The sequence below is a fragment of the Polyodon spathula genome, chromosome 23 (genome assembly GCF_017654505.1).
Source record: "Polyodon spathula isolate WHYD16114869_AA chromosome 23, ASM1765450v1, whole genome shotgun sequence".
Lineage (NCBI taxonomy): Eukaryota > Metazoa > Chordata > Actinopteri > Acipenseriformes > Polyodontidae > Polyodon > Polyodon spathula.
Genome location: NC_054556.1, coordinates 9,009,982 through 9,029,992, shown reverse-complemented (window position 1 = coordinate 9,029,992; position 20,011 = coordinate 9,009,982). Strand labels below are relative to the sequence as shown.

At 38.4% G+C, this 20,011-nt stretch overlaps 2 protein-coding genes across 4 annotated transcripts in view; one reads left to right on the top strand and one right to left on the bottom strand.

Annotated features, from left to right (window-relative positions):
- The window catches only part of LOC121298475 (metabotropic glutamate receptor 3-like), a 33,132-nt gene extending 25,749 nt beyond the window's left edge, over positions 1-7,383 (top strand). Inside the window, exons 4-7 of one of the 2 annotated variants that reach the window (XM_041225600.1) lie at positions 875-1,771; positions 3,217-4,280; positions 6,114-6,288; positions 7,139-7,383. In XM_041225600.1, coding sequence (XP_041081534.1) covers positions 875-1,771; positions 3,217-4,280; positions 6,114-6,288; positions 7,139-7,212 — 2,210 coding nt within the window. In that variant the 3' untranslated portion in view covers positions 7,213-7,383. Of the gene's footprint in view, positions 1-808; positions 1,772-3,216; positions 4,281-6,113; positions 6,348-7,138 lie in introns of those variants that run through there. The other variant, XR_005947282.1, reaches the window with a different exon arrangement.
- A 647-nt stretch (positions 7,384-8,030) lies between these two features.
- LOC121297774 (U3 small nucleolar RNA-interacting protein 2-like) lies at positions 8,031-19,945 on the bottom strand. Of its 2 annotated transcripts, none has more exons than XM_041224273.1 (15): positions 19,770-19,945; positions 18,037-18,125; positions 17,300-17,412; positions 17,065-17,132; positions 16,766-16,807; positions 15,987-16,113; positions 15,696-15,820; positions 15,153-15,245; positions 14,692-14,792; positions 14,277-14,411; positions 13,076-13,138; positions 12,617-12,762; positions 12,164-12,243; positions 11,955-12,028; positions 8,031-9,428 (listed from the first exon to the last, which is right to left on the bottom strand). In XM_041224273.1, exons 2-15 carry the CDS (start codon positions 18,084-18,086, stop codon positions 9,329-9,331), a joined length of 1,317 nt encoding a protein of 438 aa, XP_041080207.1. In that variant the 5' UTR covers positions 18,087-18,125; positions 19,770-19,945; the 3' UTR covers positions 8,031-9,328. The 2 variants fall into 2 exon arrangements, with proteins under 2 accessions (XP_041080207.1, XP_041080206.1); XM_041224272.1 differs by lacking the exon at positions 19,770-19,945 and adding an exon at positions 19,005-19,741.
- Positions 19,946-20,011: the final 66 nt, after the last annotated feature.

Genomic DNA, 20,011 nt, shown 5'->3' with positions numbered 1-20,011 from the left:
CTACCCAATGTTTTTGTTTTTAAATTTAGTAGTTGCCAATTGATTTTACCCTGTTTTTCTCCCACTTTGAAAAGGCCAGTCGTATTTAGGTGCAGTTCACTGTTACCACCCCTGTGCTGACTCTGGAGCGGCAAAGACGAATACACTCTGTCCTCCAAAACGTGTGCCATCCACTGACCGCTTCTTTTCACGCTATGCAGCCACCTCAGAGCTACAGTGTCGTAGGACAATGCAGCTCTGGGCAGCTTACAGGCAAGCCTGCAGGCGCCCAGCCAGTCTACAGGGGTCACTGGTGTGCAGTGAGTTGAGGACACCCTGGCCTACTTAAGCATCCCCCGGGCAGTGCTCAGTCAATTGTACGTGCCCCCTGAGAACTCCTGGTCACGGTCGGCAGTAGAATAGCCTGGACTCGAACCGGCAACCTCCAGGCTATAGGTCACATCCTGCACTCCATGCAGAGCGCCTTAACCACCACCCAATATTAACCCTATTCATTTGTCACACGTTCTTAAGTAAACACTTAAAGTGAAGTGTTGATTGCCTAAGCACTTTCATCTGTTTGTGATGTAGAATTGTCAAAATATTTTGTTCCTCTGGTCTATCCTGTTTTTTATTTATTTTACATATTAAAAAAAAAAAAAATTCTCTTAATGATGTGTTTTTCCTTTATTATTTTTATTTAAGAATAATCCAACCATGTAAGGTACAAGGTAAGATATTTATAAAGAATATATGGAAAGTAAACAAACTAGACAAACATTTTAATATGAATGTTCCAATAATATGAATGCAGTAATTTTTCAGTATTAAAAGCAACAACATTCCTTTTAATCAAACTCGATCATAGTATCTGTAGCGTTAATCTCAAGTGCAGACGCCTTTCCAAATAGTAACATGACCTCCATCTCTTTCTTTCTGTCGTTGTTGGGTCAGGTGGCAAACCTTTTGAGGCTCTTTCAAATCCCCCAGATCAGCTACGCCTCCACCAGTGCCAAGTTGAGCGACAAGACGCGCTATGACTACTTTGCCCGCACTGTGCCGCCGGACTTCTACCAGGCCAAAGCAATGGCAGAGATCTTGCGTTTCTACAACTGGACATATGTGTCCACTGTGGCTTCGGAGGGGGACTATGGCGAAACTGGAATTGAGGCCTTTGAACAGGAGGCCCGGGCACGCCAGATATGCATCGCCACTTCTGCTAAGGTGGGTCGCTCCATGAACCGCAAGAGCTATGAGACGGTCATCAAATCCCTGCAGCAGAAGCCCAACGCCCGGGTGGTTGTCCTTTTCACCCGCAGCGAGGATGCCAGGGAGCTACTAGCAGCTGCCATGCTCATGAATGTATCCTTCATCTGGGTGGCAAGCGACGGCTGGGGGGCGCAGGAGAGTGTGGTGAGGGGTAGCGAGCTAGTGGCGGACAGGGCCTTTACTATCGAGCTGGCTTCGTATCCCATCAAGAATTTTGCTGACTACTTTACCAGGCTAGATCCCTACAACAACACCCGAAATCCCTGGTTCAGGGAGTTCTGGGAGCACCGCTTTCAGTGCAGCCTGCAGGATCTGGCTTGCGGCCAGCGCTCACTCACAGACGGCAAGTTCGAACAGGAGTCCAAGATCATGTTTGTGGTCAACGCCATTTACGCCATGGCTCACGCTCTGCACAACATGCGCCAAGCCCTCTGCCCCAACTCCACTAAGATCTGCGATGCCATGAAACCCATAAATGGGAAGAGGTTATACAAGGAATTCATCCTGAAAACAAAATTTGATGGTAAGTTGTGGGCTACAGAATATGAATGTGACAGTATCCTTGAAGTAAGTATTGCTCTTTCCAGTAACCTATTAGATGTCTATTACCAGGTTTTTATATTATCCACAATCTCTGTTAAGCAATCCCAGATAAAGGATTTATATATCTAGACTCTTAGAGAGCCCTGTATTGAGAATGGAGCCATATTAGACAAAGTTGGTGGTTGTTCCAGGTATTAGTACGGTAAATGCTCAAATCTTTTCAATCCCAACCAATGCTGTGTGGTTTAAGGGCTGAGAAAAAGGGATATTCCTGTCTGTTTGAGCCTTCAGTGGAAGTAATGACTTGCTTTAAGTCATTCCTGCAGTGAGAACATTTTAAGGCACTACAGAAGGGACACAGATTAGTTTCAACCTATTTCTGAAGATAGATAACCCTGTGTGCTGACAGGGGATACTCTAGTGAAAGATTGTTGGGCAGAGACGTGCAATAATTGAGTATTGTGGCTTATATTGCTTCCACTTTAAAGTTATTAACTTTGATTCCAATGGGATTTTTTTTTTACTTTGTCCTAAGCACCACCTTGTAACACACAACTGAAATTGCTTTATCCCTTAAGTCAAAGATTAATTCTGCACACCCAAGGTTTATAGCCCTAAGGGCAAAGCAATAGTCTACATTTTTAAACAGTAAAATGCACCAGTTCTGTGTGTTGCTCAAAATTAAAGTAAGAATTGTAATCATGTACTTTTCCTATGTTCTCCTGTGGGAATAGCCTGGTAACATTATATGTGAGTTCTTAAATAGTAATGAAACCAGGCATTATTCCAAAATGAATAACCAAAATGAATATTTCAAATGAGAGCTCAAATGTAGCCATTTTGTTACTGAGCTACTGTTGGAGTTAAAGGAGGAAACAAAACCTCACGAGGTAGCATATATTACTGAACTTGTATTTTCAGCTACGCAAAACAATAGCAATCGTCAGGCAATCCACAACACAATGTAGTCATATTGTGTTGTAATACAGTACAGTATGAACTGTAGAAGGTTTGAGATGTGAAACTAACTTAAAGTATGTCATGTTTTCTATAAAGCAGCACCTCTTCATTGCTGTAGTAATATTTTGTTATTTTAAATGCAAATCACAGTACAATTGGGATTCCATTCCACCATCAATACATTGCTCTAATAGTATGCTTTGCATGTTAATGTCAAATTTATGTTAAATACAAACATATTTCAATGCTTAACTCTTTCTCTCTTAAAAGCTGTTTTTCATAATCCCCTGATTATGGCACAATTACATGATTCCAGAAACCAGGAAATCATGCAGGCAATTTCCTCAATACTGCCATAAATCCCCCTTGTTTTGACATCTGCCAGCATGTGCTGTGAGTATGATTCTGTCTCACTTCTTTAAGAAAAATCTATTGCTTAACCTACTTCCCTTTTGTGTTTTCTAGCTCCTTTCCGTCCAGCAGACACTGAAAACATTGTACTCTTTGACGCCTTTGGCGACAGCATCGGCCGCTACAACATCTTCAACTTCCACAAAGTGGATGGCAAGTATGTCTACGAAAAAGTAGGCTACTGGGCACAAGCCCTGACCCTGAACACCAGCCACATTCCCTGGGCCAGCCACACAACCCCCACCTCTCAGTGCAGTGACCCCTGCAAGAAGAATGAAGTGAAAAGCATGCAGCCAGGTGACGTCTGCTGCTGGCTCTGCATCCCTTGCCAACCTTATCAGTTCCTGGTGGATGAGTTTACATGCATGGACTGTGGCTTTGGTAGCTGGCCAACGGAAAACCTCACTAGCTGTTACAACTTACCCGAAGAGTACATTCACTTTGAAGATGCTTGGGCTATTGGCCCTGTGGCTATCTCCTGCCTGGGCTTCATATGCACCATCTTTGTGATCTGTGTCTTCCTGAAAAACAATGACACCCCTGTCGTGAAGGCATCAGGAAGGGAGCTTTGCTATATCCTGCTGTTGGGCGTCCTGATGTGTTACAGCATGACCTTCATCTTCATTGCCAAGCCTTCATCTGTCGTCTGCACCCTCCGTCGTTTAGGCTTGGGCACTTCCTTTGCTGTGTGCTACTCAGCCCTACTTACAAAGACCAACCGGATCGCTAGAATCTTCAATGGCGTCAAAGATGGAGCACAGAGGCCAAGGTTTATCAGCCCCGCCTCCCAGGTGGTTATCTGCATGGCGCTCATCTCCTGCCAGCTCATCGTGGTCATTGTGTGGCTGCTCGTGGAGACACCTGGCGTCCGCAAGGAAGTGGCTCCAGACAAGCGGGACGTGGTGACCCTGAAGTGCAACAACAAGGACACCAGCATGCTCATGTCCCTGACCTACAACATGATCCTCATCATTCTATGCACGGTCTATGCCTTCAAGACCAGGAAGTGCCCTGAAAACTTCAATGAGGCAAAGTTCATTGGCTTCACCATGTACACCACCTGCATCATCTGGCTGGCTTTTCAACCTATTTTCTATGTCACTTCAAGTGATTACAGGGTAAGTGAATGCAGAAAGCCATCGTAATCTGATACCATGACCTTATATAGTGTATATAGTGCCTGTGTATTTTATTTTTTGTAATACATGGTTATTCATAGAATAAAAAAGCAAATTGCGCAAATGTACATTTTTGTTTTTGAAAAGCTGATTGTTGAGAATATCTGAGATAAGATGCTCAATGTTTTTTTTTTTAAATTTTTTATGAAAGGAAAAAACACCAATTACAATTTAAAATTTATATTAAAAAATTCAAGGCTCCTTACAGCTCCCAAATCAAACATTTGTGCTGTTGTTTTTCTGATGTGTCACTTCACAGTTTGTGTGTTTCCTTTCTGAAAAACATATAATAGCTGGATGTTAGCATATCTGGATGGGAAGCCATAGTTTTTTTTTCACAGAAACAGTTTGCAAGGTCAGTTCAAGATTAAACTTGTGATTTGCTAGGGTGTTGTCATAAATGAAGGATTAGAAATTTTGAGCCAAACCCCAAGGGTCAAGATTGCAGCTTGCAATCAATTGCAGTTTTCAGCTCATCTTAGTCAAAGGTATCCTTGTAAGACTAAGTGAAAAGTCAAAACAGTAGAAATTTGCTCCAGCAAAGACGGAATTTGAACCGAGCCCAGACACTCACAAACCACAAGGGCCAGGGCTTAGAGGTAGGGTCAGGGTGACTTATCAGGGAAGGGGAACCTCAAATGATGGAGGACAGTATTGCATAGCCCCCCAAAAGGTTAATACATTTTTTTTTTATTACTAATTTCAATTATAAATACAATTATTTACTAGATGCATGTATTTGTCTATGTATTTACTAGATGCATTTGTACAGTGGGATGCCTAATAACTATATTAATTGGGATCGACCATCTTGCGTTTGTGAAAACATGTTACCCTCTCAAACATGGTCGGCATTCAACTGACGTCCCTAAATATTTAAAAATAAATAAGTAATCTATTGTACAGAAAAATACGCCCCTTACTAGTTGCAAAAGCACTCAGGCAATCAATTTGGTGGTTTAAAACATAAATTAATGATTAATTAATGAATTTCCTTAGTTGAATTTAAATCGTTCAGTTATGAAAGCCACTGTATCACTAGTCATAAACGAACTGATCATGTTGAAGAAAACAAGGGTTTTTTTTTTGGTTTCTCCTCTAAATTCTTATTTAATGCAAAACTTGTCTTTTGCTCTAAACCACCATTTTCTAGATGATCTAGTTTTGCAGATGATCAGATTTTATTACCTGTTCAGGATTTTGTTACACCGCCAGAGATAGATGAGAATCAGGTTTTAATTTGATCTTGAATTACTTGCTGAAGGGTTGATTAAGGGTCTTAGTTCAGACAGCACAGTAGAGTGCTCAGCAAACTAATAAACCTGTCAGTGAGCACTTGTACTGTAGTATAACATTATCACAGTATGCCTTCATTGCCTTTGTCAGTGTTTGTTCATACTGATGTTGGACATTTTGGTGCTATTGTGTTTTGTTTACTGTTTACTGCTTGTTATAACTGATTGTCTAGTAAATATTACTGGGTTCCCGATGTGTTGTACTTTCTCAGGAATATAGGGTCTCATTCAAAATGTTGACCCTTATTCTCATGATGAACACGATAACTGCCTTGAATTGTCAACCACGTACTTCAAAAATTGATTTAAAACTATTAAATTATTAGCTAACTGGATGCAAGGTGTTTTACTGTTTGAAAGGTTTAACCGTGTGAAGAGAGTTGATAAATGGCAGTAGGTATCACATAAAACTTCAGTCCTTCTCTGTCTCCATCTGATTTTAATTCATTCTTTTCTTTTCCTTTCCCTCTCCCTGCAGGTTCAGACCACTACCATGTGTATCTCGGTCAGTCTGAGTGGTACGGTGGTTTTGGGGTGCATGTTTGCTCCGAAGACGCACATCATCCTGTTTCAGCCCCAGAAGAATGTTGCAAGTCATCGTGTAGCAGTAAACCGATTTAGTGTAACCGGCCCTGGCTCCAGCTATTCTCACGGTTAGCCAAGAATGTGCATCTTTATTCCCTGAGCAAAGGAAAAACAAACAATTTCACTGGTACTTCCAAACTGGCTAAATTTATTTAGAGTTAAAAAAAAAAAAATCTGTTTAATAAATGAACCCCATCATTTATTTAAATTAGTTGTGAGATTGAGGAGATTATAAAGCAATTGAACTGTGTGATAATGCCTGTTTTTAATAAGATGGTATTTGTGATTACCATTTATATGTCCAAAAATGACTTTGTGATCTAAGTCAGAGCCAACACAAATGATAACTATCTGTTATTTTAATTGCGTAGTACAGCAACAGGTGCCTTCATTAACTTAACCAAAGGCAGCAAAGCTACTGTATTAAAAGTAATGTCATATCGTGATTGATATTTGACCTTTCTAATTCAAGACAAATGCTCCCCTTGCCATTGTCGGTGTCTTTAAATTGCAATCATTCATTATTAATTCATTCAGCGTTGGCAGGTAATTTTCTTCAAATTCTATTTTTGTGAAACATGGTATAATTAAGTTCATCACTCATCTTTGTTTTTCTCCATTGTCCGATGGAACCCAAGTGATGTCAAAAAATCTGTAAAAAATCCTAGAACAATATTTCTTACACAGGTGTTTGTACTTGCCCTGCTGTAGCTCACTCAGAGAACACGTACATTTGCCTAGGCTTCTGTTGAGCTTGTACAAGAATAGTTCCCAAAACTCACTCATCATTGTATATTTCATGTCAAAATGGGATGGATGTCAGCTACAATTGGTAAAACTATACATTCGTTCGTAAGCTACAGATCTCAATTTTGGGTCAGAATCAAGTAACGCAGTTTTGTTTTTCTTTGCTTTTAGCTTCAGCCTCCAACTTTGTGCCGACAGTCTGCAATGGTCGAGAGGTGGTAGACTCTACAACCTCATCCTTGTGAAGACTATTAGACCTTCCTTATCCAAAAAAACCTAAAACTCACAAAAAAAAAGATATTGAAAAGTTTCTGTGTGGACTGTCATTTGCATAGGTCTGACCCATCTCGATTATTCTAGAATGTGATGTAGATGCAAGATCCCTAATAGTTTTTTTTTTTTATTTGTATAAAAAAAAATATATTCCTTTTTTTTTTTTTTTTTTAAAGTTACATTTTATTTGAAAAATGAAGTAACCGATAGTAGAAATGTTAAATGTATAAAATGTTTTTAATGTAGATTTTTGTGAACCAGTTTGTGCTTTCTTGTAATTTATGTAAATAAAAAAGGTGATTTTTAATGAATATTAACAGCCTGGCTTTTCTGCAAGTAATTTTCACACATCTACTCACATCACATTCGTGCGATAAAACGAAACAGGAAAAAGGAAACATTGTGAAATCTGAAAATTAGGGATGGGAATTTCAAAGTTTCCTATTTGCATACACAGGGGCCAAGATTTTTGTGTATTCAAACACCTGAAATAAAGTTTAAAGTACACTCTCCAGAGGAGCCAGCTGGGATTAAGAAGTGCACAAGATGAGATTTCTTTGCTCAAATTACTTGCTTTATTCAGGCAACTTGTAAATAATTCAAAACAAGGAACTGGTACTTTTAATGGCGAGTACAAATGTTGATGTTACTCCATCCATTCACAGAAAGTCAGCAGATGTTTTACACTGTACTGCAGTTTAAAAAAAAAAAAAAGACTTCCACACAGTTTTCTATGTATATACTTATACTTAGCATTTACTATATTATATTTATCATGAAGCTAAATTATCTAATTTCAGTGTTACCAGCGCTTTGCTTCCTTTTCAGCACTTGCTATATCCATTTGTTTACAAATTTAAAAGTTAACCAGTGCCGTGCTCCTGGAAACGGTTTCACGGCTGCCTAGCAACAGCAGCTGGGTGCAGTCATTATAGGGGAACTCAAGTAGGAATGTCTGTTAACATTAGCTGAAAACAAGGCAACAAAAACTGGCAACAATTTCAAACAGAATACATTTAAATGTAGAATTTTGCTGGTACAAGCATGGCATGATTAATTAGGTTCCTCATGTTTAATATGCCAATCTGAAACACGCAGAGTTGAACACTTGTCAAGCGTCAGCATTTTAAAAGACGTGTTTGCTTCTACTAGTAGCTAATAGAAATCATTTTTGTGTATTTGAATATGTAATATGCTATCCGAATGACAATATTAACCAATATCGTACAGTTATAATGGTTTTAGGGCCAGAATGGTAAAAATAAACTGGCTACAAAGCCTGGTCCATTATGGGTTTAACAAATAACAAGATTCGGTGGGACACCAATTGAGTTGATTTAACTGTTTATTGGAAGAATGATGATACACAATAATTCTTTACCAGCAGACATTTGACCTTGAGGGAGAAAAAGTAAATGCCATTTATACTTTAGTAGAGCTAATCGAAGTCAAACTCCCTTCAAAAAGCTCTTAACCATAACCAAAGGGTCAGAGCATACATAAGTCACCCCCAAAAAAGCTACTGGTGTATCTAAAAGATGGACACAAGTCAACCCCACAATTGTGGGATTGAAATCCGCAATTTGTTTTCACCAATGGGTCTATTTAACCACTCCGACATTAAAAGTAGACTTCACTACCGTGTATTGCACTCTGAGCCTTGAGAATTCTCACATTAAATGTTTCAGTTCTAGATAAGTCTGCAGTATATGCCCAAAAAGAAGATGTCACATAGGCACAGCTGACAATGCAGCATCACCTTTAGATACTTAGATGAAGCTTCAATTCAAGTGAAAATGGCTTCAAAGGGCTATTGTAAGGCATCAAAAGGCAGATCATGGTGAGAGAGGGAGCTGACAGATTTTAACTTGCCTGTATGAATCTGGAGGTTCAAGTAAATGGTGTTTTTTTTTTTAAAAAATGAGATAAATATATATAAGCTTTCAGATACCACTGTGTCTCTTTAATAAATGAACACCACCACCCACTTTAAAATCTTGTAAAATAAGAAACATTATAATAGGGTGCATGTATGTTAGTTGGATTATTTCTTTAATTTCAAACAGGTAAGGTATCCATCCAGGTAAATTATTTGCTCCTTGTTATGTCTTGTTCCGAGTTTTGTTTCTTTAGGGGAATGATATAAAGTCCATTCTTGGCTTCTTTTATCCTCCACCATCTGCCTAATCTGGAAATAAAAAAAGAGGACAGCATCAGTACACATATGCTGGACTCCTATTAAACTTGTGCCATAGAAGATATTTACGAGTGCATTAAATTGTTTCTGCTTTTCCTTCTGTGGCAAGTCCGTGTTTAGTAAAATAACTGTTTAATATAGCAGCGAGGCTTGTGTTACAACAGCACCATCTAGCGGGTTAAGGTTCTTGTGCATTAAAAAACTTGCGTTGTTTCATTTCACACACCAAAGTCCAGGTAGCTTTAAAAAGAGCCACCGAACACAATGTATTTATTTCTTCCTAGATTTTTTTTTTTTTTTTTTTTTGACTTCAGAAAACAGGTCGTTAGACAACCAGGGCCAATTTTACTATCTGGTATCCAAAGTAGTTAGTCAGTCTAAATGGCCAAGTTTGTTGAATGCAAGCTACATCAAGATTTATCAGTTGAACACACTGGCTGTTAGGAAACTGCAAAGGAGTTGCTCATTTAGTTGACTGTGCTGTGGACTCCAAATGGTTAAAATACAGTAACAACCCTTTCAGTTCGTCACAAGTTATACATTTCATTGAACCAATGACCAGGAGGTTTGATCTCATTATATTTTTTAAAATGGAGTCTGTTGTTTTACCATTTTGGTTCAACTGTGGTTCGCCTCTAATTGCAGCTGTTTGAAAGGTTTTGAAACAAAAAACTGCAGTTTGGCTTACACCAGACAAATCAGTGAGAAAGTAACAGAAGGTCAACTACCAAGGAGGATAATGAGGGACTCAACCAACAGCCGGTAAAACAAAGTGCTGCAGCGCATTTCAGACGCTGTCTCACAGCCACACTTAACTAGATATTCAAATGTGCAGTCAGGTGACATAACGATTCTATGCAATAAAAGCACTACCTTTGAACAACAGTTGCTAACTGTGTTTGACTTACTGACCCCTGCTTAAGAAGCAGATTCAGTGCTGTTTGTTAGTAAGCCATTTTTTTGTTTTAGTTTCAGCAATCAATCCATCACATTGTAAAAACGCAAGTTAAATGTCCAAGGGAAAGCAGACTGTTCATGTAACCTCAATACCAGCCGTTTAGCTGGACACGTATCACACCCCAGTTTACTACTGTTTTATACAGGTTTCAACATAACGAATGAGCTGCAACAGTTCAACCACCACTTCACAGTCATTTCACAGAGTCAAATCACTGTCTACTTGGCTGCACCCTCCTAGATATGAGGATCTTTAGAACAAAAAACCAAACAAATCTCCTGTGCCAGTCAAAAAACATAATTCCCCAAACAAAGTTTTTTTTTTTTTTTTTTTTTTTTTTTAAATATCAGTATTTATAACCCAACCCAGAAGCATATAAAATTATTGACAGTTTGATCTCCAGAGCTTAAAAGTCCTTCACCTAGATTCCCCCAAAGTTCTATATGCGGTACCACCTGAATCTCGCCACTTCTAAAGGTAGTCATGGCATGGCACGAAACTGTTATCCAGAATGACCCAATTGTTTATGTGGAAGTATGGGAGGCCTTTTACCTTTAATAAGTTCTTTAGTGGTTTAACCACAGGCAACTTGCATAACAAGCAATGTAAGCGCAAAGCTCTCTCTCAAAAGCACACTTCATTAGGGATTGTGAATAATAAAATTGCGAAGTCCCTAAAACAAACTGAGTGTATGATAACGACTTGCAGGTTTAGTAAAACACTAATATATATATATATTTTTTTTTAAAACAACATTTTTAGAATAAAACTGCTAGAACTGGATAGATATATTTATGCCAGTTACACACGGCTGAATGAGAGGAAAGATTTAAGTAGTTCTATCAGAGTCCCACAAAGAAAGATCCAGATTTATCTTCACTTCCAAGAGAACTTGAACCATTTATTGTGAAAGAGTTTGTTAATACAGTCCCTTCATTTCAAACCTGATAGGTATACTGAATTACAAAACTAAAAATAAGTTATTTGTTATTTAGTAACAGATGCTACCAAAAGACAGACAAGAAAACGACAAGCGTTGGGTGTCTGAAGTTAATGCAGACTCAGTTTGGATGTTTATTTATTTATTTTTTTTAAGTCACTTTCTGAAGATCTCGTTCGACTTCAAAAGGCCTGTAGCTTATGAGGAAGTTCCATACGGAAGATTTATAATTTAATACAGCTATGGCTGAAATGCAGCATGCATGATTTCACAGTTACACTTCAAATTTAGTGTGTGCATTAAAATCATGATTCCCCGCAAGTTTCTCTATTTCTATACCTTCTAAAATTGTCCACTTTGACTCAATGTTTATAATGAAATCAAAGCGAAGGGTCTACATGTGTTAGAACTGAAATGAAAGCTACACATATTAAAACGACTTCTGTCCCCCCCCCCTCCCCCCCAGAGTCAAATGTTAAAAACGCAGTCTGTACACCATTCAATGTAAACTACATGTGCCACAATCACTGACCCAATGTAATGTTACAAAAAATATGAAGCCCTTAAACATTTTTCCATGTAAATTTATTTGAACAATTTGTAAAATTAAAATCTGTACCTGTGCTCTTGCCCGACCCCAGCTACAAGAAAATTTCCTGAGTTTGAGAATTTTAGGCTGTTCACAAAACCAGTCTGTAAGACAGAAAGCAAAAAAAAAAAATCGTAAGTCACCTCAAATACATCATAGGGTGATGCAGTGTACAATATATAGCACAACAACATGGCAGAGTTAGTAGTATTATATGTATTGTGGGTTAAAATCCTTACCAGGGGAATACTGAAGAGAGGTTGTAAATTGCGAAAACCTTCTCCACATTTCCATAGCTGAACCTTTGAATTGTTGGAACCTATGAAAAAAAAGATTTCAATGCATTATAGTGCTATTACAAACTAACACAGCAAAACAAGGCTAGAAAAATCTGCACAACTAAAGAAAATCTGGTTGACAGTGTGCTGGGTAATAACTACTGTAAGGGAGCAGCTATGCGAATTCTGGTAAACTTCAAATGTACTTAAATGCAGCAGGGGATTCCCTCCCACTGTTGTTTTGTAAACTAATGTGGCCTCGACAGAAAGGCTACCGTTTTACAATGTTAAAAATGATTTTACACTATTTTAAAATATTTAATTGTGGATGTAATTATATTGCCCATGGCTTGAAAAAGCAACACTGATATAATAAAGTCATCAACAAGAAGACAGTCTCACAGCTTGACGCACCTGAAGCTACAGTATCACTATTCTGAAGTGCTGCCACTGAAGAGATCCAATATGGCTGCTCCAGGCCTCCATCCCCATGGCAACCATGGGCCTGCTTCACTGTGACCAGAGGTTTCTTCTTGCCAACACTCCACACAGCAATTGACCTTGAAGGGGTTGAACAACTATTTTAAAATGTCATTATCGATGCAATACAGTTATGTATATTACATACTCATGCAGTTGTTTTTTTGAGATGCATAATTTCTCAGTGCTGAGAATCTGAAAACTAGTATGAAGTCATGAGTCTTGTTATTAGTTCTGGAAGAAACAAAAGCAGAGTTGAGCATCACCAGAGCCTGTAGCCTACTACTTTATTTTATCTTTTTTTTTTGGATTAAATATTAAAAATCCCACAAACATGACTGACGTGTGTATATGCTTTAATCATATAAAATGAATGAGCGTATCAATGCTTACCCATCGTCTGCTCCAGTTACCATATGCTCTTCATTTATTAATTGGATACAGTCAATAGATCCCCTATGAAGGAAATATGGTAGGATGTTTGCAAGCATGAAATAGCTCAGGCAAATCCAACGGTAGAAAATGTAACCATAACATAAAATACCAATGACTACTCGACAGATTGTCAATAGCTTTGTTCAGCGGTTTTGTAACACGCTTCCATATAACAATTATCACGTTTTGAAGTATCGTGATTCAGCCAACAAGACATTCAAGAGGATATTTTCATTCTAATCAAAATCTGGTTACACAGTTGTGACCCAAGCACTCCTTGCCAGGAATTTCTATAATAAAAAGGGAAAAACAAAACAAGAAAGCCTGGCTGCCGTGGAGCACACCGTGAGTGTTGACCAGTTTGTTTTCAGCTTATTCCTCACACCTCTCCTCTAAACCAACACCTTCATTATGTGATATATTGCTCTGTGGGGGAAGTCATTAAACCGAGAGCAGACAGACTGGCAGCTGGAGGCAGGAGAGAGACTCAAAACTGACAGGCTGTGCAGCAGGAGCACCTTCCCAACAATTCAGAGTTGAGAACACTTACCCACAACTCAACTTTTAATTTTTCTGTTGTATTTAGTTTTTTTTTAAAGCTTTGCGTGGAGATGGCTTATAGCAAACAACATAGCAACACTATTTGTAGCCTAATTAATCTCGTTTACGTTTGCTTCGTTTTAAAGCAAAACATTTTGCCATGTTTAAAGCAGTCTGCGTGTTGGTTTTGTTCACTAACCTATTTATGGATGTGTAAATGCTTTTTCTATAGAATGATCGCAAATCCAACTTTCACATATCCGTATATATCCCAGGCAGCAAGAGGTCGGATATGTAACGTTGTATTGTATCTGCAACTACTCTAAAATGCAAACACTTAAAATAAAATAAAACTGTTTGCACAAAAATAAAGGCAGCTCCAGTGTTAACTGATGAATGGATGATGCAGTCAACTAAACTGGAATTACAGCAATATAAAAATCGGGGCATATTTACAGATACACTAACAGCATTCAGCAGCACCTTTTATTTTCCTCATGTGGGGGACAGCAGAGTTTCTAACAGGTACTGTACAGGTTTAGTCTGCAGTTCAAGATGCCCTAGTACAATATGTGTTTAAACAGGATACGATTATTAGAAGAAACGGAAGCATACTCACTCATGGCCATTAAAAACTAGTTGGGACTCTTCTGCAATTTTCCAGACCCTGACTGTCCGATCGCGACCCCCTGTCGTCACGCAGCGCTCTCTGCTCAGACTGTCCAGACCGGTGATCACGTCTTGGTGGCCAAATCTATGGGGACAAAGTTGTTCAAATAAAGTCCAGAACTGGGCATAGATTATTTTTTGCCTGCAATAATGACAATGCATCAGTTACTTGAGGTTTTCAAATGCCTAAATGCTCATGATGATATGTTTAAAAGCAGATTGCTTTGGGTTTCACCCGCAAGCAAACAAAATAAAATACAAATCTCCTTGGATATGTACACCACCTACAACATACTACAAATGCATCTAAAAACTTGAGAAGACACCACAGATGTATTCACTGCATTGGATTCTTAGCTACTCACAGTGTTTCCACGTAGGCATTTTCATCAACATTCCACACTTTGATAGAGCGGTCATGTGAGGCACTGTATAATTGGTGCGTACCTTTCCTGAACGACAAGCCCTACGCAACAACAAACAAGTAGGAAAGAGTCAGATTAGCTTGATATGACTCGTCCGACTGGTGCAATATGTAATAATGACAACGATTTCTGCAGGACAGTTCAAACATTACATCTGAATTACTGACATGTTAAGAAGTCTTTACACCTCGCATTGTAATGAAGGTAAGGTAAAGCATATTAATAAACATGAGAAATTACATAGTATAACCATGGGACAACATGGAAAAAACTGCAAAAATACTGTGCAACAATAAAAGGGCTAGTAAGGACCACATTGAATTCCAAAGACTAAATAGCAGATTTTGATAATGAGCATTGGGATTGAAGGACAAGCGTAGGAAGAGAATTGCAAGCCTCACCGACACTGCGTCTCTGTGACCTGTGAACGTGTAGAGGTGTTTACAAGGTACTGCCTCCCAGATCATTATTAACTTGTTTCTGTCACCTGTAGCCTAAAGACAAAAATAGAAAAAAAATAATAATACAAGCACTTCTTTTTTTAATAGCCAGAAGTCCCATGGCACCTATTTTAAATTGGATATACATCAAAAGGTTATAACTGTTGCGTTTTCTCCAAGTCCTCAATACTGTATATTAGCTGGGGGAGCTAATTAAAGGCATAGCAGCCAGAACTGTTTCAATTCAGAGTTGTTCTTGATCTTAGGACACACCTCCACAACACACAGGCTGATTAAACTAAATGTGGGGGATTCATTTTTAATTGGTCTTTAAGTTTAGTAAAAAGGACAGAGCTACAACAAACAGACTTGCAACATCGCCTAAGAGCGGAAGACAATTTGCAAACGAGGAGGAGGCCATTTGATCCAACAACGCTTGTCCGGTTGATTGATCTCAAAAAAGCTTAACTATCAAAAGGTAAAAAGCAATGTAGCCTCCCGCACCAGGTATTTGCCATCAGAGGATATTGCCATACAGAGGATGTGTGCCGTGTGCCCAACATGTCTGTCCTCTGTCCCCTTCCTCCCTCCAGCAATTGTGTGAAGCTTCTTTCCACTCTCAACTTCCCCTGTGGGCATTAAAAAACAATCCTTTTACACTGAACTAGTGATTGACATATAGACTAAACACAAGACCATTTGCCATTACAGTGGCCTGTGTACAGGCTCAGATTGTTATATGCTCAGGATAACCATATAAATATAAAAAGAGATTAGCACAACCTAAGCACTTACATTTAATAATTGAGCAGTCTTTAGCAGCTGAAAAAACTTGCTTATCGTCAGGCGAGATGACAAGACAGGTGACAGGCAGTTGGTGGCCCCTCAGCAAGCGGATATCGGCAATATCAGGAGGCTGATACTGAGAAGAAGAGACAGTTAAAACTGTTGGCTATATCAAGCTATTGACCACCTATGATCAATGAGTATACCATAGCAGATTGCCGTCACATTTTTAAACAGACACCCTCAGAAGAATCCTACTGCGTGAAGATGTGGGAGATCATGTGGTGTATCGAGACAGCTAAAACCCTAATCTCCCTACAATCTATCTAACACAACAGTAGCACTGCTTAAGTACTTTATTAAAATGGGACGGCACACCTTCGTATCTATTTGCAGTGTTTTATTTACGTTTTAGTACATCTGGTCATTCTAAAAAAATACTTTGCAGCAATCTGAAGTTGACTATCCTTCATTTTTTTTTAATTATATTTGTCACTCAGTTGGCCATCTCTATTTTAACAGTTAATAAAATCACTTTTTAGCATATTCCATGGAATAGTTTCAGCTATTGCAGGGAGTCTCATATATTAATTGTAACCCTGGAACAGCAGAGCATATGCAGTTTTAAAAGGAGGGGAAGCCTGAAACATTATCTTTTAGTTATATTTCCAGCTGCTGTTTTTGTGACCTACTGCCTATCAATCTGTTACATTCATTTGATTATAATTTGCCATAAGGGATGGGGTTTACATAACACCAAATTATTTTTTGAAAAAAAGTGTACTTACGTCTTTGGCAACAAATCGCTGGAGTTTTCCTCTCTGTTCCAGCTAACAAAGAATAAGACAGAAATCAATCAATCTACTCACCAGGCAGTCTTCATCTTTCAACACATTTTCAATGTCACTGCTATTTTTTTTCTCTTAAGTCAATGTCATTGCTAATTATTAGGAAGTTAGATGATAATTTATATAATAAAAAATAAGCTTTTTTTAAGCCTTGTAAACAGTTGATTAGGCGAAAGATAACCTGGTAAAAAATAAAATTTTACATCAACTGTATCTACCTAAAACTCATGTGTACTTACCACATCTTCCTGGAGTCTGCCAGCAATTAGATCTTTCTCAAAATCTTCCTGCTCTGCCTTTTCCTCTTCTGAAATGCACATAAATACATGCATTCAAGTACATTAGGAAATTATTTATTTTACAAGTAGGTATTCTTTGGGCTCTTTAAACCACATAATATGCAACCAATATCTTGACAATGTGCTCAAGTATTTGTACAGGAAAAAATTGTCCAGCCCTGCATATCTACCTTACCCTCTTCTCTCAACTGTTCAAGGTAGAGTTTAGCCAACCGCAACTTCTTTTCCTGGGCCGTCTCCTCAATCTCTTCATCTTCTGGGACTCTCACTTTCTTTTCCACTGCAGGGCTAAGCAACACAGCACATTAAACTACAAATACAATTATTTTAATTAAACCCATGCATTAAAAATAAAAAGTTTAAAACTGGGTTAAAAATACAATATATTTTCTTCTAAATGTAATTGAGAAAAAAATCAAAATTAGTTCTTCGGAGAATATATTCACCAGGCGAAAAGGGTACCTGAACAAACAACTATTTCTTAATTCACTTTCTTCCAGATCGACGTGTAAAATACATGTGGCTGGAAGTTGCGAGGGGAATGCACTGGTGCTACGGATTCTGGCTCCTGCACGTAAGTTGAAGCTAAAAGTTTCACAGCTACTGATGCAAAAGACAACAGTCACAGGTCCTGACCCTGCCTCCTTCCTGTCCATCACATACACACAACTTTGAAAAGTTCTTTGCGAATAAAGCTATTGGGCTGAACAACTACACTAGTTTCGACAGGCTGAACTAGTTTCCCCTGAAACAGGGTTCAAGGTTCAATATAACTAGTCTACTGTACACCTCTACTGACACATTGCATATTGGAATTTGAGAGATTGTTTCACACCCAAGCACAATACAAGGGGCACCAGGGTCATTCATTAGGCTGCCTCCTTCAATCAGCCATATTAATGCTTCTCATACCTGTCAGGTTCAGAGTCACTGGAGATCTCTTCATTATGTCTGGAAGTCATTTTCTTGGCTCGCCCTTTTCCCTCTCCATTTGCAGAAGCCTTAAAATGAGGCCAATGAACAATATATATAGGCGTTCCACCACATTCGCTCTTCACAGTACTTTAAAAGACATGGCATGTCCAATATTCAATGGTGGAATAGTGTGCAACAGCAAAACATTATTTCTACACTTAATATTTCAGCTGTGTCTTGGTCACACCAAAAAAACAACCTGTTTCATAAAACAGTCTAATGATTTCAAGTTAGTTGCAGAACTGTGCTTTTTACACACCACATTTGGTATTCAAAGGCAACATAACACCAGTTCTAATTACATTACAGTTCCTCAGCTTTAGAACTGTTTTCATTATTCAATTTCCTTTTTATCATGTATGTTCATAACGTCATAGCATCTGAACCCTATACAGTTCTCCATTTGTGTTCCCCATGCTTCTTTGCTTAATGACAGAATGAGCCTACTGCAATTTGCACTTCACTTAACACGCGATCCTTTACTGAAACAGTGGGATAGGTTAATGACAGGAGTTCAGTGTTTCCTGTACTGTCCATATACGCTAAGGGCATTGACCAGTACGCTACTCCCCGAGGACCAATGCAACAGACACAAACCTTAGCTTCAGAGCACCCGTAAAAACTGAACATTTTGGGAAATCAACGCGAGAGACAACGCGATTAGACTGTATGCATCTGTTATGAATTATCTGGATACTGAACGCTTAAAACCCTATCGATACATTAGCTTTAATTTTGGAGCTTACAAATGTTGGTTCCTGGAGTTAAAGGTGTGCAGTGAAGACAACTGGTATTTTGTAGTAGATTGTGTACAGTTACTAATATAAATGATTTATCATACAATTCTAGGTTTACACTATATAAATACAAACGCATCTACAGGGTAGCAAATTACCTTTCATTACCTTTCGTTTTGTTCCACTTTCTGCTTTTTTGTCAGGTTTGGTATTTCCTTTCTTTTTGATAAAGAAAGAAGACATGGTGTTTTAATTCACGCTTCTTATTTATTTTAAAAAAATATTTCCTTTAAATGATGTGCATATAAATATATATCCCCGGTCTTTACTTTGCGCTTGCAAACTTATCAACACCAGAACCACATGGTTACATCCACGTGCACTCAAACCAAAGATTCTCCAACCACGCCCCATATGGTATTACAGCGCCCACTGTGAAGATAGAGGTACTGGTTGGACAATAGTCGCCCATATTGCTATAACACTGACATGATATTTTAGAGCTCCACCTACTGTGAAATAATCTAATTTCGATTGGACAATTTGTGACACCCGTCCTACAGCTTTACACAGCACGCCTAGTTGTGGCGGACATGTGTGCCAATGTAAAAAGAAACCGTCAAAAGAAGCTACACGAAACAGAGTTCCCCATTGCAGTAAATAAAATCACAGTTAACCAAATATCTCGGCCAATTTTTTTAAAAAATTTTTTTTTTTTTTTTTAAACAACATCATAAATGCTGTTTCTTTAGTTATTACAGTTAAATCGACTTTAAACACGTACTTTATTTATAGCTTGTGGTTTATAGAACTTTAAAACTATGTATTACTTTGTAAATTTACATGGAATGCCAAACAAAGACAAATGTTATTTTAATAATGTCAAATTAAAATATGTTATAAATAATTACGAGGCAGAAATAAGGGACTAACCCAGGAAATATTAATTAGTGTAAGGTATGTGGAAAATCAGATGGTCTGTCCGATGCACTAGATTTTCAGCAAGCAGTGTACATTTCTTCTGCAATCACACAGATCCCAAAGCGTTCAGTTTTTAGGGGTATTAGTGGAATCTGTTTGTAAAAACGTCTTCTCACAAGTTGACAATAATTTTGTATCCAACAACCGCCCCCCCCCCCCCCCCCCCCGCAACAAAACCACCCCCCAAAAAAATC

Bases quoted from the DNA above. Each gene is read 5' to 3' on its own strand.
- LOC121297774 (XM_041224272.1), bottom strand. From the start codon at position 19,079: ATGTCTTCTTTCTTTATCAAAAAGAAAGGAAATACCAAACCTGACAAA. The intron at 17,413-18,036 runs GTATGAGAAGCA...TGTGTTGCTTAG, and splicing joins AGTGACTCTGAACCTGACAG to CCCTGCAGTGGAAAAGAAAG. The intron at 14,793-15,152 runs GTGAGGCTTGCA...GTTGTTGCGTAG, and splicing joins GTCACAGAGACGCAGTGTCG to GGCTTGTCGTTCAGGAAAGG.